General features: G+C 54.3%; 1 protein-coding gene across 1 annotated transcript in view; it reads right to left on the bottom strand.

The window, feature by feature from the left end:
- Positions 1-12,997, bottom strand: part of ITGA9 (integrin subunit alpha 9) — a 348,465-nt gene extending 335,468 nt beyond the window's left edge. The window contains exon 1 of the mRNA XM_066244543.1: positions 12,496-12,997. Coding sequence (XP_066100640.1) covers positions 12,496-12,680 — 185 coding nt within the window. The 5' untranslated portion in view covers positions 12,681-12,997. The remainder of the gene's footprint in view (positions 1-12,495) is intronic.
- Between the last annotated feature and the right edge of the window lie 3,953 nt (positions 12,998-16,950).

Genomic DNA, 16,950 nt, shown 5'->3' on the forward strand with positions numbered 1-16,950 from the left:
TCCCCAGCAGGGCCCTTCCCGGCTGGAGGAAAAGACCAGACGTGCGGAGAAAACAGAAAAGACACGTGTGGGCCAGCGTGGGCACAGAACACGGGGCAACGGCAGAGCTCCCCTTCAGAGGTTACAGAAACAATTCTGACCTCCAGTTTCACGCGCCGTCTCCGGGAAGCCGTCAGCGGACAAGTTCTACAGCAAAGAATATAGTCAACGGCCCCCACCGGGCACAGTCTGCACTGAGCTATGAGCCACAACTGGCCAAGAACCTGCACGATGAGACTTAAAACAAAATCCATACTGACATTCAAAGAGTAAAACACCCTAAGCCGCTGCTCGGTGAGAACAGGAGCGGCTCCCTATCTCCGGCAGCCTGGAGAGGGGACGCGAGTCCCCCTCGAAAGGAATCGGGCGCAGTGGGAAACCAGTCATCTGCACGAACGAGCCTGGGAAGAGAAAGCAGTACCCCTTGGGGAATCTGGGAAAGGGGTCCAGTGGAGTTAGAATGACCCCAGACAGCCTCCCTGGGCATGCGGCAAGTGCACCCAGGCCCCCCTCACTTTGTCCTGATAGCCACCTCCATCTCGAGATGCTGGGCACTCGCCCTTCACCCCTAGGCTGGCCTCAGAGTGACGCTGCTCCCCCATCAACCCTCTGGAGAGGCCGGAGACCCTCAGACGGGCCTTCAGCAGAGGCTGGCAGATGTCACGCAGTACACCCGCGCTGAGATGACTCAGACGTGTTACCAGGTTCACGGGAAAGCACTCGGGCCTCACCCTAATTCTGCCACTGCCCTCGCCCCTCCATACCCAGAACGGGAAGGATGCCAGGGGGATCCACCCCTCTCTGCAGCGTCTCCGTCAGGGTCCCCTATTGGACAGTTTGTATTTGCTTCTGTGAGGAACCAAGTCCCAGCCTGCTGGGCGGTGAGCGGAGCCAGGCCCCCAGCAGCGAGGGCAGCACCCCACCAGCTGTCCCACGGCCCCTCGGTCCACACCTTGGGGAGCTGCCCCTCAGGTGCTCTCTGGCCAGCTCCGTCCTTCCTCCAGCCTCACCGTGGGGGGGGGGCACAGCTGCAGGATCCCCCAGCCGAGCCGAGCCGAAGCAGGGCTGGGAACCCACAGCCTTCGGAAATCCCAGCAAGCACTTTCCCAAACAGACCACACGGCCTCCGTCACCCGCACAAGGGCCGCTGGGCCAGCTCTTGGCTGCTCTAACTCAAATGCATGATGACATACCAAACGAAACTCCAGTGAGAAGAAAGTCGTGTTTAGGGATCAATTTCCCCCCTTGCTTCTGGGGCTGAGCTTGAGAGGAGCCACCCGGGCAAGCCAAGGGCTGCTCTCTCTAAGGCCGCGAATGTTTTCACAGGTGAGAAGAATTAGCCATTGGGCCTGGCTGAGCAGCTGAAACACCCACGCCTTCCCACGTGTCAGCCTGTCAGAGCTGGGCAGCACACAACGCCTCCTGCCTCCTCCACGAGAAAACCCCAGGGGCACAGGGCTGGGTCTAAAAATTCCTATGAACTCTAAATTTACACTAGCACAGCGAATAAATGCCACTGGCAATGCATCGTGTAAGAGGGACAAAAATTAAACATGGGGGGCGAATTCATCTCATTCAACAGCAGGTTGTTTCCTGATCGATTCTCCCCCACAAACGGCATTGGAGCCCTGGACGTTTCAGATGGTGCCTCTGATCCAAATGTAAAGACCTAGATTCGCAGGTTATCCGAGCAAGAAGGGATCCTGGAGAGAGCTAAGATCCCTGGCCCTGCTTCTCAGCCTCCAGCGGAGAGCGAGAGGGGCAATATTCATATGGAACTCTGAAGTGGAGAAAGGACCAGCTGAATCCCTCCCCCCACACCCCCCACCCCCGCTTCCAAGCCCAGGGGTACTGAGTGGTTCTAACAACGACTGGTCAAGCTCTGATCGCAACCCTCCGGTTCAAACCCTTAATCAGCTGGTCAGACGAGGAGGTTTTTTCCCCAGATCCTGTGTAACGGGAAATGAAGGGCCCAGGAGGCGTGTGCACGTGCGCACTCGTGCACAGAGCTCACGGGGTGGCACGGTGGAGAACGAGCTTGTATCTCTGTGTTTACAGAACATCGTGGCTTCTTCCCCCGCTGCCTGGCGCTGCTCTTTACCTAGGCCGCTGGCCAGCAAGAACGCGGCTGCAGGCCAGCCGATGAGCTTGTCTCTTCTGAAGTTAGTTCAGCGGGCTCTTCGCCAGGCTGATGATCCCAAGAGATAGAGAGAGCGCGGTGGCCCGGAGTTCGGGACAAGCCACTGAAAAGATGCCATCTGCTTTCTCTCACTATTCTGCGTTCTAAAGAGACATCCCAGATACTTCCAGCTTCCTCTCAAATCTTCCCTGGTACTCTGGACAAGACAAGGAGACATTTCTCTCCCCTGTACGGTTATCATATAAAAGGGCCCGAGTGTCCCCGCCCCCAACAGGCACCCACCCCCATAAATCATCAGCCTGATTCTGACATTTGCTGGCTACTCCAGGTGCTGTCCTCAGACCAGCAGCACAGAGCTTACTGGAGATGCAGAATCTCAGGCCGCGCCCCGAGCCGATAAATCAGAATGTGCATTTTAACACACGCTCCAGGTGACTGACAGCCTGAGAAGCACTATGTAACCACCCACACCGATGACAAACAATCCTGTTCATTTGGAGCCATTACAAACAGAGGAGGACCCCTTGGGAAGTGAGGCCTTCGTCCTATGCCATCCCCAGTTAAAAATGCACTCAACTTTCAAAGACATTTTAGAGTCCTCCCCCTAACTCAGGACTCTAGATTTCTAGTGACAAAGACAGCCGGCATGTCCTGGGCACTGGGAGTGTGCAGGTGCCGGGCCAGGCTCTCTACGGCAGAATCACATTGAACCTCCACAGCGACCCCACTGGAGGCACTAATAATCTCCCCATTTTACAGATGGAGAAGCAGGTGGCCAGAAAAGGTCCCGGGACTTGACGCAGCCCAGAAACCACGGTAAGATGCCAAGCTGTGGCACATACCCCAGCAGTCGGGTGCAGTACCCACGCCCGGATTCTGCCCATCTCACATCAACCAGAAGGTGGAAAAGGGAACCAACAGGTACCAAGTGTCCCCCTTGTAGTGCCAGCTGCTCACACGTGTGACCTGCCCGGGTGAGGCTCCGCGGGCGGCTCCCACGCGTGACCTGCCCGAGTGAGGCTCCGCGGGCGGCTCCCACGCGTGACCTGCCCGGGTGAGGCTCCGCGGGCGGCTCCCACGCGTGACCTGCCCGGGTGAGGCTCCGTGGGCGGCTCCCACGCGTGACCTGCCCGGGTGAGGCTCCGCGGGCGGCTCCCACGCGTGACCTGCCCAGGTGAGGCTCCGCAGGCGCTCCCGGGGTTAGAGTTGTGATGTGGAGGCTCCTTCACGCCAAAGGACAGGCCGGGCTTTGGAACAGAAAGGCGGCTTTCTCCTCCCCATCAGGCTGAATTTTGGTCACTTTCTTGCTTTTTTACATAAGGATAGTGCTCTAACCAATTGAGCTATCCAGCCAGGGCACATTCTTGCTTTTTTAAGAACGTTTACATTGCTGGCATGGTGTTGCCCAGGGGTTCACCCCTCTTAATGAGTCGTTCACACGCTTATTTTAAAGTGTGGGCCCATCAGCCCATCTGCCAGGACCAGTTAAGCTCACAGACTGTCTGGTTTCTTGCCCAGGGTAGTCCTGTCAGAGAGCCTCGTGTGCGTCTTACACAGAGATGGTGGGCTGCTTGGCTGGTAAGTGGTAGCGATAGATCTGAACCCAGGGCGTTGGTGTCCAAGGGCTTGGTCTTTCCAGTGCCCCAAACCCCCTCCTGCCATGGCGGTTTAGATGCCCTCTGTTTTTCCAACACAGCCACTTCCTTGCTCAGCCTGTGTGTGGTCCAGCTGGCTACAAAGGCTCCAGTCCAGCCGTCCACCCTGTTCTGGAACCCATCCCTCCCATCCCGAGGGCAGACTGCAGGTCAGCTCCCTGGCTAGCAGGTGGCAGAGAAGGCCTGAGCCACAGCTGCCTCCTGGGGAAGGCTGGGGACTGCCGGCATCTCCAAGGCCCCCTCCCTCCCCACAAATGCCACGGCAGTGTTTCTGCGGGCAACGTGACAGCCAGATCCAGGACAGCAACTGGGGATTCAAAACCTTAAGCCCATTAGGTTTGCTTTCATGCATTTGATCCCAAAGCCAAAGCTTCCCCAGGGACCCACGTGGCAGTTACAGGAGTGGAATTCAATCACCGTGCGTTCACCACACTGCACAGCAACTCCAGGAATCACTCCACATCCCTTAATCAACAAAAGCAGCCAAGACTTGAGCAGAGAGAGAGCCACCTCTGACGGAACCTACCAAACCATTTACTCCCAGGGGGAGGAGACTCCCCTGGGCCGATGCTTGACAACTGGACGTGTGGAACATGAAAAACCTCAGAGGCACCTCTTTCTACATTTGGAGAAACTGAGACTCCAGGGGTCTACACAATACATACTAATTGCTTTTAAGTGTTTTAAATAAACTAGTAGTGCCGCCTGAATGCTAAGCTTCAAGGGCAAGTTATTCAGGGTGGGGAAGCGTAAGAAGCTTCCGGGGTAACACGGGATTCAAATTCTGCCTCCACCACTGATAAGCTGTGTGACCTCAGACAAGTTTCTTAACCACTCTGAGCCTCAGTTTTCTTGCTTTGCAAAACAGAAGGGAAATGCACCTAATAAGGATTCTTGTAAGAAGGCTTCTTGTAAGGTGTAAGCAGGATAACGTTTATAAAGCTCCTCGCCCAGCACTTGGGACAAAGTGGGCATTCAAAGAAGTGGTAGGACGCTGGGCAGTAGGCCAGCAACTTTGGCGCCCAACTCATCCCAGCTCCACCTCCTGGCCGTTGAGGGACACAAATCATCATCGTTTGCATGCTGGTGGCCGCTGGTGCAGAAAAGTCTGACTCTGTGGGGGTTTAATAACGTTACAAATCCAGGGGTAAATCCTAAACACTGGCCACCATGGCCCCCTTCCCTGTCCACTCTCCAAACAGAGCCCCTTAAATACGCAGTGGGAGCCAGGAGGACTCAATGGAGCGGATGGTAACAAAAGTGGCCCAGGAAGATTAGGGTAGATACAGAGAATATTCTAGAATGCTCCCTCTTTCCTAGGACATGTCTGAATGTCTGAAAGCAGCACCCACAAACGTCCCTGGTGGAATCACTAGATCCCCATTTACTCGGCGATCAAGCACCTCTAGAAAGCAGAACTCAGCACCCTGCACACGTCGCCAGTGGGTCATGAACAAGCATCCCCAAAGGGCGTCACAAGGAAGCGACCATTATCACTATCTCCTGTAACACTATAAGCCTCAGTCCTCTGGCTAGCAAACAGGAATCCCAAAGAGTCAACTAAAGACCATTACGCCCGTGAAAGCATCTGACCTCTTGTAAATGCCCAGCAGATAGCCTGTGATGAAATCCTTAAGTTTGACTTCTTCAAGTTACACGCAACTCCTGTTGAGAGCAAGTGATTTTTGAATGTCAGACTCCCGACATTCTTAAGAGGCAACGTCACAGGTCCCAGCTCTGCTACTCTGTGTCTCAGTTTCCCCCCTTTGGGAATGGGGCTACAATAATAGCCAGCTGAAACAATCACAGGGAACATTAAATTAACTAACACACATAAAGCACATAGAACAGCACTCAACGCGAGCTCAGCACTCAACCAGGGTCTCGCTCTGCTCTTGCGGCTCCTGCTGTGTGTCTCAGTTCACAGCAGAAGTCCTTTCTGTCCTCCCAAAGAACAGAAATCAGGGACCAAGCGAGCCTGTGGTTTCAAAGATTGGATTTTCCCCCCCAATCTTGGATTTACTTTTTTGCTTTCTAAGGCTCCCTCTGGCTAAAAGGAAGGTAACGATCAACACTTTATTCTGCTTTGGTTAGTTGCCAAATCCACTCGGCTTCAGGCTGTCTGATTGACAGTGTACCTGGGATGAGATCTGGGCAAGAGCCCGTCCAACCGCTCGGTGATTGAGGTGAAGGTGGAGTGCTCTTCCTCCTCCAGCCCTCACTCGCGGTTCTCCTGGGAACAGCGGACAGCAAGGATGTTCTGGAGTTGGGTTCAGGCCAATTCAAATGGCCCAGAATTCTGATGCTCCTGTGCTGATACCAATATTTCTCTTGTACTCCTAGCTCTGTCCTAGCATCTGCTGCCCAGAGTTCGCAAACTGACACAAAACCCCCAGCCACCATGAGCCGATCACTGAGGCTGGGTGGGCCTTGGGCACCGCCTGTAACACTATAAGCCTCAGTCCTCTGGCTAGCAAACAGGAATCACCAGGTTGTCCCAAAGAGTCAACTAAAGACCATTACGCCCGTGAAAGCATCTGACCTCTTGTAAACGCCCAGCAAATACTCTGTGATGAAATCCTTAAGTTTGACTTCTTCAAGTTACACGCAACTCTTGTTGAAAGCAAGTGATTTTTGAGCTGCTTTGACCGGGGCTGCTTTGAATAAACGTGTAAACATTCTCCCCAGAAGAATCACAACAGGAGTTATCAGAAGGAGACTGTTTCCTAACCAGCAGCAGGTCACCAGGGACTCAGAGCTGGCTGGAGCCCGGCCCTTCACACCCTCCCTCACACTCGGGGCTGTTAGTGACTGGCTGAAACGAGTCTGTCTTCCTGCCCTGGAAGGTTCCCCCAGGGGCCACACAGCTGCCTCTGCCCCAGCCCCGAGTTCAGCACCAGCTCAGGAAACAGCACCCTCGGCCAGTTCCCGAATCTTTGGGGGAAACTCCCTGGATGCTCCCTTAGACCTTGGACCTCAAATATGTGTCCTCCCTTCCGGAGAGCTTGAGAGCACAGGCTCTGCAGCGCCAGTAAGAACCAGGAACAAAATCTGAAGACGCTACTTCCCGAAAATCCAGACACGGAGGTGGCACGCCACCCCTGCCGAGGAGTCGGCCGAGGACAGAAGTCCACAGACTTCTCCCGTGGCGGTTAGGAGGAGGAGGCGGCCAGGCCCTTTATAGGTCTCTCCTCCCTAAAATGGGGGGCAGAAAGGCCCCTGGACCCTCCTAAAGGTTTTACCTTCATGGGGGGTCTCTCTCCGGGGCCCCTGAACAACCCGTGCCTGCCCGAGGACAAGCCTCTCTCCCCCATCGGAACCCAGAACTCCTATTTTGCCTGAGATGCGCGACTAGAACCCATCAGATTGGGAGCGGGTTTTTGATTCTTAAACGCCTGCCCCTTAACACAGAGCAGGTGCACCAATGTTTGGTGAATGGAAAAGATTCAGCCGCTTCGGCTGTCTACTCTTAATTTTTAGTTAGATTTAAGCACTTCCATTTCCGTTTTAATAGTCAAAGACACCAAGCGTTAAGTTTTCCTTTTATCACCTTTTGATCTTTGTCTAGCCCTTTAAGACTTAAGTCATTGCTCATCACCAGCACTGTCCAGCAGAACTTTCTACGGTGATGAGTCTGTTCTCTCTGTGGGCAGCCCAAAACCATAGCCACTAGCCCCGTGTGGCCACCGAGCACTTGAAATGTGGCTAGTATAACTGAGAGACTGAATTCTCCGTTTTCTTTGGTTGCAATTAATTTTACTTTAAATAGCAATCCATCTGGCTACTGGCAACCGGATTGGCGGGGGCAGAAGAGAAGTCTAGCTTGTTCTTTCTCTTCTCAGCCTAACGCAAAGTGAGGATGTTATCTTCTCCTGGGCTCTGAATCGCCTTCTATTCCTCACTGAATGACGCTCTGACGACCGTAACAAAGCAAAAAGCCGGCGTGCCTTCCATTCTCAAGCACGTGCTCTGTGCCCGAGCACAGCCGCCTTGCTGTGTCCCAGGAGACGGGGGCAGGAAGCATCTCGCCAGAGAGGAAGCCAGTGCACCCAACCAACTCCGGGGCGTCTGAGGCGGAGCGCAGGTGGTGGGAAAGAAACCCACTCTGGGGGCCGGGCACCAGCCAGGCTGCACTGATTTATGTCATAGGGTGTTAAGAGTTGTCTGTCCTGGCCCTGGCCGGTTGGCTCAGTGGTAGAGCGTTGGCCTGGCGTGCGGAAGTCCCGGGTTCGATTCCCGGCCAGGGCACATAGGAGAAGCGCCCATTTGCTTCTCCACCCCCCCCTCCTTCCTCTCTGTCTCTCTCTTCCCCTCCCGCAGCCGAGGCTCCACTGGAGCAAAGATGGCCCGGGTGCTGGGGATGGCTCCTTGGCCTCTGCCCCAAGCGCTAGAGTGGCTCTGGTCACGGCAGAGCATCGCCCCCTGGTGGGCAGAGCGTCGCCCCCTGGTGGGCGTGCTGGGTGGATCCCGGTCGGGCGCAGGCGGGAGTCTGTCTGACTGTCTCTCCCCATTTCCAGCTTCAGAAAAATACAAAAAAAAAAAAAAAGAGTTGTCTGTCCTGCAGCTGAGGAACCCGTCCATGTCTAAGGGAAGGGGACAGAAATCGGCTCTGTCCAGGTTTTCTCGCACCTACTGCTGTTGTTCAAAGAGCGCAAGAAGTCCCGGGGGGTAGGAATAGGAGAGGAAGCCGTCCCTGGGCAGGTGGGCAGGCAGGCAGGCCCCCTCAGGGTGCCACTGCAAAGGAGGAAACTGAGTCGCTTGCACGTTTGCATCCAAACGAATACACTGACATCTGTCACACTGCCCTGTATATTATGGTCCACCTGGCCATTGGGACAATTCTCATTGGCTGGAGCTTGGCAATAGAAGGACCACTCAAAATAAACATTTGGAGAGAGGAGGGAATGGATCTCTGCTCTCCATGCACTGTGTTCATTCTGCAGACCCTGGCCTCTGTCCCCAGGGCTTGAGGAAGCAAGGTCACACACCCCTCTCTTAGAGATTTAGAACCTTCTGATCAGTGACAATTTGAAAAGAACTCAGAGCAATACTCAGTTAAGCGATTGGAGGCGTAGGGCTGGTTCTGACAGAACACACACGTGCTTTGTGATGTGCACCTAGGGTCCCTCCCCACCATGGGCCATGGCTCTGCACCTGCAGATCCCACACTGACCCTGGGGCCTGAGCTCTAGCCCTGCCCCTCCCTTAAAACGCCCATAAAAAGGTGTTTAATTAACATAAAGCAAACTTATTAAGCCACTAATATTGATGTAAGAAGCTAAGGAGCAATTTCCTCTATAGAAGAAAGACACCAAATATAAGGCTTAGTTAACATTTGCCTTCTTTCCCGTTCAAAGTTTCTATACGCTACTCTTCCTCTTCAAGTGGTCATTTCAAGTCCCCTGCTGTAGGCTGCTGTGTTCATCCACGGCACCGGCACCGGCACCGGCATCGGCACCGGAACCGGAGCAGCCCTCGGGTAAATTACTCCAAAGCTCCAGGGAGCAAGGAAGTCAATGCATTTCTCTCAAGTACAGGCTTTAGCTTCTCTGGCACTTTGGAAACGCATAGAAAATGATTTAAAACCTCCCTTCCTCCCTGACCCAGCAATTCTAAGCCCAGGAATTTATTTGAAGGAAATAATTAAGGATGCCGCAAAGCTTTCCTTACAAGGATGTTTACCCCTGCTGATGTTTACCATTGTGAATAATTGGAAACAACTCACATGTCCCTCAAGCCAGTCTTAAAAGATCCAGGGCCCAGGGATTGTCTGCTAGGAAGAGACCGTCAATCAGTCACTAAGTCAATCAACCAACCCCAAGAGCTGAAAGTTAAGGTAGGGATCTTGGGTGGGTCTAAATTCCACAAGGCCGGAATCTTAGAAATTTAGGGTGACATAATTCTGAATTAAGAAAGTTAAGACAGAATTATAAGTATAAAATGAGGCACAGGGCCTCGGTAGGGGCCTGTGAGTGAGAGGCGTTGGATGGAATCTTCATCAGCCTCCTACTAAGTCCAGCCTCCAGAACAGGTGTCCCCAAACTACAGCCCGCGGGCCGCATGCGGCCTCCTGAGGCCATTTATCCGCCCCCCCCCCCCGTCGCACTTCCGGAAGGGGCACCTCTTTCATTGGTGGTCAATGAGAGGAGCACTGTATGTGGTGGCCTTCCAACGGTCTGAGGGACAGTGAACTGGCCCCCTGTGTAAAAAGTTTGGGGACCCCTGCTCCAGAAGAAGAAAAAGGTGGGAGGAGGAGATGCTGGAGATTTCTCGCTTCCGAGGCCATGGCTCACCGGAACTGGGTGGCATCACCAGCAGAGAGTAACATTCAAGGTCTAAGACAAAGAATATTGGGGGGGAAGGTGGAGGCAAGATCAAGAATAAGGAGAAAAAGACATGGAAAAAGCAACAAGAGAACAGAAATCAAGGAGATAAGCCAAACTAAGATAAATTAAATTGGGGGGGCTGCTTTAAAAGGATTTCAGTAGAGGTGTCCCTGAAAACCCACAGGAGCAAGAGCGCACACTCAGTACCAGAGGCGAAGGACACTTGGGACACCAGCAGCTGGGCTGTGGATGGGTTCGTACGGACCCCTGAAATACCCATCCTCCATCTCCATTGGCGTCAAGGCCATGCACCAGCATTACTGCCCAGTTCCGCCTCCTCTCTGCCATTTCCCGGGGTGCTCAATGGGAAGAAAGCCAGACCGTCTCTTCCTGCACTTGTCAGAAGTAATCACATCACACAGCATTTGCTCATCCCCTCTTTAAAACAAAGCAGGCTCAACTCTCTCCCCAAGTCAGATCGACTCTCTCTCTCCGCAGGAGCCCCTGCCCTGAAGCCCTTCTATTTTTGACAGCTCTCTCCACACGCCCTGTGCCAAGGGCACACAGTCCAGGAGTCCGGCGTGGTATTCTGGGGTGTGCCCTCCAACTGCTTCCGACCGGGCTGCATTCTCTGCCACACCCAGAGCCCCCAGTGAACTGAGTGCGGAGGGGGACCTGGGGAAGGTGCTCGGCCCGCTCTGCTTGACAAAGGAGGGGTCTGTCAAGTACATGGAAAGGCAGACTGGTCTTCCACTCAGCAGCTGGGGCGGATGGAAGGGAGTGAGGGAGGGTGAAACCGGACAGGAGCTGCACAAGGACTTGTAGCTTGACTCTCTGGGAGGCAGCTCTTTAAACAGCATGACTGCTCACCGGCTGGCTAGTCACAGAGTCCCCACTCTTCCAGGAATTCGTGAGGACTTCATCTACAAATCCACCCTTTTCCATCAGCCTCTGTCCAACTCTGAGCAGTGACTCTGGCAGAACTCCATGCCTAGAGCACAGACATCACTGACCCTGCCCTCCCAGCCCGCACCCCTGAAGGGTGCTCACACAGTGACCACACAGTAAACAGTCACTTAGCCCCCACCCCAGGGGGGCATGACCTAGAACAGGGAAACTATCCTATCCATGGGCCTAATTTTCTTTAACGGAGAGGTGGCTCTGTGTGGCTGTTCATCCTCTCCTGTGCAGGGAAAAGGGTCCAGGAGGAACCAACCTCTCCTGGTGCTTCCCACTCAAGCTCTGCGTCCCTTAGCTCAGTGGTTTCCAACCTTTTCACACTTAGGGACCAGTGACAATAGAATTATTTCAGGAACCGCTAGGTCAGAAACCACCCGGAGCATAAGAGAAGTCGACTAAGATCACTGGGTCTACAATCTTAATGCTACATCAGGGTGGTTAACTCTTCCGCAGACCGGCAGGGACTCGGGCGGACCTTCCGCAGACCAGCGGTTAGCTGACGGTGCTTAACCAGAGAGAGTTCCCCACCTCTTAGGATCCCTAGGGGGGCAACTGGATTCCTTGACCTCTCTGCAAAGCCACATCCCTTAAGACTTCTGGTGCTAGTGTCAGGTCAGACTATCCATGTGAAATGAGGTCCAGACTACCCTATAAATCACCCACCAGCCTCCCTGTCCTTGTCACCTGGGGTCCTGAACCATCCTCCTTTCCGGTATCCCAGACTCTCTCAGCTTGCTTCTGCAGAAGGCCTTGTAAGGGAGGAGGGAGCCATCGGCCGCTGGAGCCCCAGGTGCTCAGGCCTGTGGGGACCCCTACCTGCCCCCCAGACCCCCCACAAACAGACACAGACAGCCTATTCCCCTCACATCCCGGGGTTACTTTGCTTCCTGTGCGCAGTGGCGCGGAACAGGTTTGAAGCCAGGAAGAGGCGGGTGGGGTGTCACCAAGAGTTCCCCAAAACTGTGGAGTCCGCATCTCCAGCGCCCTGTCTCCCCCGGCCCTGCAGCGGGGGACGCACACCGGGCCAGCGGTGGACAGATGAGTCAAGTTACTTTGCGACCGAGAGAGTTAAGCTGAGCCTGGCTCGGAGGCCGAGGGCGGTTCTCCTCGTACACTCCGGGCTGGGACCCCAGAGAAGCGCCCGGCTCGGCCTCCTCCAACTCTGGGCGCCACCCGGGATGTCCGGGGGGTCGCGGGCCGGCGCCCTCCCTCCCTGCCCGCCTTTCCTCCGCGGCCGCGCTGAGCGCAGCAGAGACATTTAAATCGCCCCCTCGGGACGGCGGCGTGGAAGAGGCCGGAAAGGCGGCGGCGGCGGCCGGGGGCTGGGGCTAGGGCAGCGGCCGGACGGGGGTCGGGGAGCCGCCAGGACACTCACCAGCGCGTGTTGTCGTGGAAATGCTCCAGCACCGCGTAGCCGAAGAAGGAACCGGCGGGACCCTGGAAGCGCACGGGGCGCTGCGGGTCCAGGTTGTAGGCGCCCGCGGGGGTTCCCGCGGCCACCAGCGCCAGGAGCAGCGCGCGGAGCCCCCCGGCGCCCCTCCGCGCCGCCGGGCCGCCCATCCCCAGCCGGCCACCGCCCTCCCTGTGCCCCGCGAGCAGGGCGCTGAGCGCGCCGGCGGCCGGGCTGCGGGGTCCGCCGACGGCCAGGAGGCTCCCGGGAGCGGGCGCTGTGCGCTCGGACGCGAGCAGGATGCGCCGCCGAGCCGGGGGCGGGAGGCCGAGCGGGCGCGGACGGCGAGCACAGGGCGGCCCGGAGCGGGCGGCGTCCTCGGGCCGGCGGAGAAGTCTGCGCGCTCGCAGCGAGCGGGTCCCGGGCCGGGCGGCTCTGGAGTGCCGAGAGGCGCGCCCGCGAGGTGGGCGGCCGGGGCGGCGGGACGGCGCTGCAGCGCCCCCTGCGGGCCGAGAGCCCCCACGCACCTCCGGGCCGGAGACAGCCGGGACACCCGCCAGGCGCCCCTCCCCACCGCGCCCTGGGCGCTCGGGTCGGGAGGCGACCCTTATCCTCTCCGCAGCTGCGTACTCTGCCCGCCCTCCTTGGTCTCCCATTCCCTCTCAGTGTCATGCTCACACCAAGACCAAAGGAAACGAGGGCCAGGACTGAGTTTATATTCTAGCCTTGCCCATCTGCTGCCCCTTGACCCAGCTGTGAGATAACCTGTAAGAGGCAGCGCTCAGTAAACCGCAGCTGTTGTTGATGGCAACAGTGGCCACGTGGGAGTAACCCCCCCCCCCCCCCAAATTATACACACCTGGCCTCCTACACCACTGATCTCTGTGGTTCCGGTGCCCGGTGCGCACCGAGGCAGCATCACTGGGAACTTGCTAGAAATGCAAATCAGTGGTCCCTCTCCAGACCTGCTGAATCAGAAGCTCTGAGGCTTGGGGCCCCGAAGTGGATGGGTAGGGGGCGGGTGTATTAGATTTGAACAAGTTTTTAAAAGATAAGGTTTTAAAATGGTCAGGACCCACTGATCTGAAGCACACTCATTTCAATCTCTATAAACTAACCACTAGAAATGACAGGAGAAAATTGCAGCCCCCAGTCTCTAAGTGGCTCCCAAACCTGGCTGTAGATCAGATCCTCAAGCAATCATGTAAAAATATAGATTTACATACATCACTCTGGGTCGGAATCTCTAAGGCTGAGGCCCAGGAATCTGTATTTCACACAACTCTCAGGAGCCTGAGTGAGAAGCCCGGTTTGGGCAGCACTGCCCACCAGGAGCGACTCAGAGTTCCGCACTGTGTTCCTGGCATGTGAGGCCATGATGTGGCAGGAAAAACACAGGGTTTGGCCTCAGACGAAGAGGATTTAGACTGACCTGTGGTGGCACAGTGGATAAAGCATTGACCTGGAACGCTGAGGTCGCTGGTTCAAAACCCTGGGCTTGCCTGGTTAAGGCACACACAGGAAGCAACTACTACGAGTTGATGCTTCCCACTTCTCCCTCCTCTTTCTCTCATCTCTCTAAAACTCAATAAATAAAATCTTAAAGAGAGAAAGAGAGGAAGGAAGGAAGGATGGAAGGAAGGAAGAGAGGAAGGAAGGATAATAATAAACGAATAAACCTCTTGATGGGCTTCTTGGGACATTTTTTAATTGCAAAACTCTAAACAGGCCCTGGCCGGTTGGCTCAGTGGTAGAGCGTCAGCCTGGTGTGCAGAGGTCCCAGGTTCGATTCCCGGCCAGGGCACACAGGGGAAGCGCCCATCTGCTTCTCCCCCCCCCCACCCCCTCCTTCCTCTCTGTCTCTCTCTTCCCCTCCCGCAGCCGAGGCTCCATTGGAGCAAAGATTGACCCGGCGCTGGGGATGGCTCCTTGGCCTCTGCCCCAGGCACTAGAGTGGCTCTGGTCGCGACAGAGCAACGCCCCGGAGGGGCAGAGCGTCGCCCCCTGGTGGGTGTGCCGGGTGGATCCCATTTGGGCGCATGCGGGAGTCTGTCTGACTGTCTCTCCCCGTTTCCAGCTTCAGAAAAAAGAAAAAAGGAAAAAAAAACTCTAAACATTTGTTAGTTAGTCGCATAATTATCTGCCATTAAGAGTGAGCACCGATTGCCAGTTACCAGAATAAGCTGTCCTACAGACTTGATCTGAAGTGTCTTCCGGACGACTAGCTGAGGGGTGGGGGGCACACAGTCATTCCAATTTGGCCATACAGAATGCAGATTTGCTTCGTTGGGTTGTGCCTTTTGAAAAACTGCAGCTCTTCCAACGGAAATAACCACAAACTGCTCTTTCTCCCTTTCTTCTCTCACAGCGAGGACTGATCGAAGGTTTTCTGCTAACCCTGCTTGCGGACTGAACAACGTGCAATATCAGCTCCCCTACCAACTGCCTTTTCTAGAATCTGCCATCAGTTTCCCTGAGGCAAACTGGACTTCCTTCCACGGTGAAGATGACAGTTGAGAGCATCCTTACCATAACAATGCAAAAGAAATAATAGCTTTGCCCTCACTCTCTCTTCACCCCACTGCACAGAGTAATAATATTAAATGGGGTTAACTGTCCCAGCACAAACAATGTTGATTTTTCATAAGCCTTGAAAAAGTCTTTAAGATTAGTTGGTCTGTTTTTCTTCCTTTTTCTTTCTCTACCAACTTTTTTCTTATAAAACCATAAATTTTTGTCTGCGTCTCATGATGTCCTAAATGCTTAAATACTAGGTCAAAGCTTGGTACCTTTTTAAGGTTCTTAATACAAGCTGATTGTCTCAGTAATCCTTATGTTTAAGTATAATTTTCCATTTTGAAACCCCAAATTATAACAGAAAATATAGTTATTCCAGTTAAAAAGCTAGTAAGTTAAGCGTTTATAGGCCCTGTCTTGAGTCATACCTTTGTCCGAGACATCTTTTCCTGGTGTCCAATAGAAAACGCTGGTTGCTCACTGACATCGCTCTGCCATCTCCCTTGCTCCTTCCATGAGCGCTCCCCTTTCTGGACTCTGCCTGAACGGACCGCAGCAGAGCACTGAGAGAAGGTCAAGACCTTAGCGGTGACTCTGAGCGGTCTGCAGAGAGAGCTACTGGGAGCACAGACAGTGCACAGGGTCTGTGCTGCCGTAAGCTGGCCGGCAGCCGGCTGCAGAGCAGGAGCATTCCCGATGTGTAACGCTGCACTGAGCCTTGTGCAAATCATTGTATCTCACTTAAACCACACAGTGGTCCGATTAGAGAGCTACAGGCCAAGACCTGATCTCGGTTCAAGTAAAGACTGCCTATATATAGTACAGGTCCTTAATCCTCATCCAAAACTCTTGGGGCCAGATATGTTGCTGAATTCAAAAACTTTTTTTTTTCAGATTTGCAAGATAACATAGCATCATTACCATACATTATATACCCAGAGTATAACATTAACATAGAACTAGGTAGCAGCAAAGTGTGTGAATAGTCACACTTGTGATTAGCAGAATAATGCCCGCCCCTCAAAGATGCCCATGCCCTAGTCCCCAGAACTTGTGCCTATCTTACAAAAGGGACTTCACGAATGGGATGAGGTTCATGATCTTGAGATGGGGAGATTATCCAGCAATATCCAGGGGAACCCAACATAATCACAAGGGTCCTAACAAGAGAAAGAAGGAGAGTTAGAGCCCAAGAAGAACATGTGACAACAGAAGCAGTGAGCAGAGTGATGTGACCACCGACCAAGGAAGCAGGCAGCCTCTAAACCTGGCAGAGTCGGTGAGGAAACTGATTCTGCACAAGGAACTCAGGGGCTCAAGAAGGCGCTCAGCCTTGCTGACCCATTTTACGCTGCTGACTGCCAACACTGTAGAGAATGAGTCTGTGCTGTGTGAAGCCACTAGGTTTGCCACTTTGTTACCACAGCAACAAGAAATTAATATAACATTGTAGCAGTATATCAGTTTGGGCAATTTCACCACCCAATTATTATTATTTTTTTAAGTGAGAGGAGGGAAGATAATGAGACAGATTCCCGCATGTGCCCCAACTGGAATCCACCCAGCAATCCCCATCCGGGGCCAATGCTGGAATCAACCGAGCTATCCTCAGTGCCTAAGGCCAATGCTTGAACCAACCAAGCTGTCCTCAGCACCTGGGGCCGACACTCGAATCAAGCCACTGGCTGCGTGAAGGGAAGAGGGAGAAAAGGCAGGGAGGGGGAAAGAAGCTGACGGTCATGTCTCCTGTGTGCCCTGACTGGGAATCGTACCTGGGATGTCCATACTCGGGGCTGACACTCTATCCACTGAGCCACTGGCAGGGCCCCAGTTATTTTTAAGAAACTCAGTTTTCAAAACATTCTCTACTTTGGAATTGTGAATCCCCCCTCCCACGCCCATCCTCACTTTATACATAGGGAA

The sequence above is a fragment of the Saccopteryx bilineata genome, chromosome 10, assembly GCF_036850765.1.
Source record: "Saccopteryx bilineata isolate mSacBil1 chromosome 10, mSacBil1_pri_phased_curated, whole genome shotgun sequence".
Taxonomy (NCBI): domain Eukaryota; kingdom Metazoa; phylum Chordata; class Mammalia; order Chiroptera; family Emballonuridae; genus Saccopteryx; species Saccopteryx bilineata.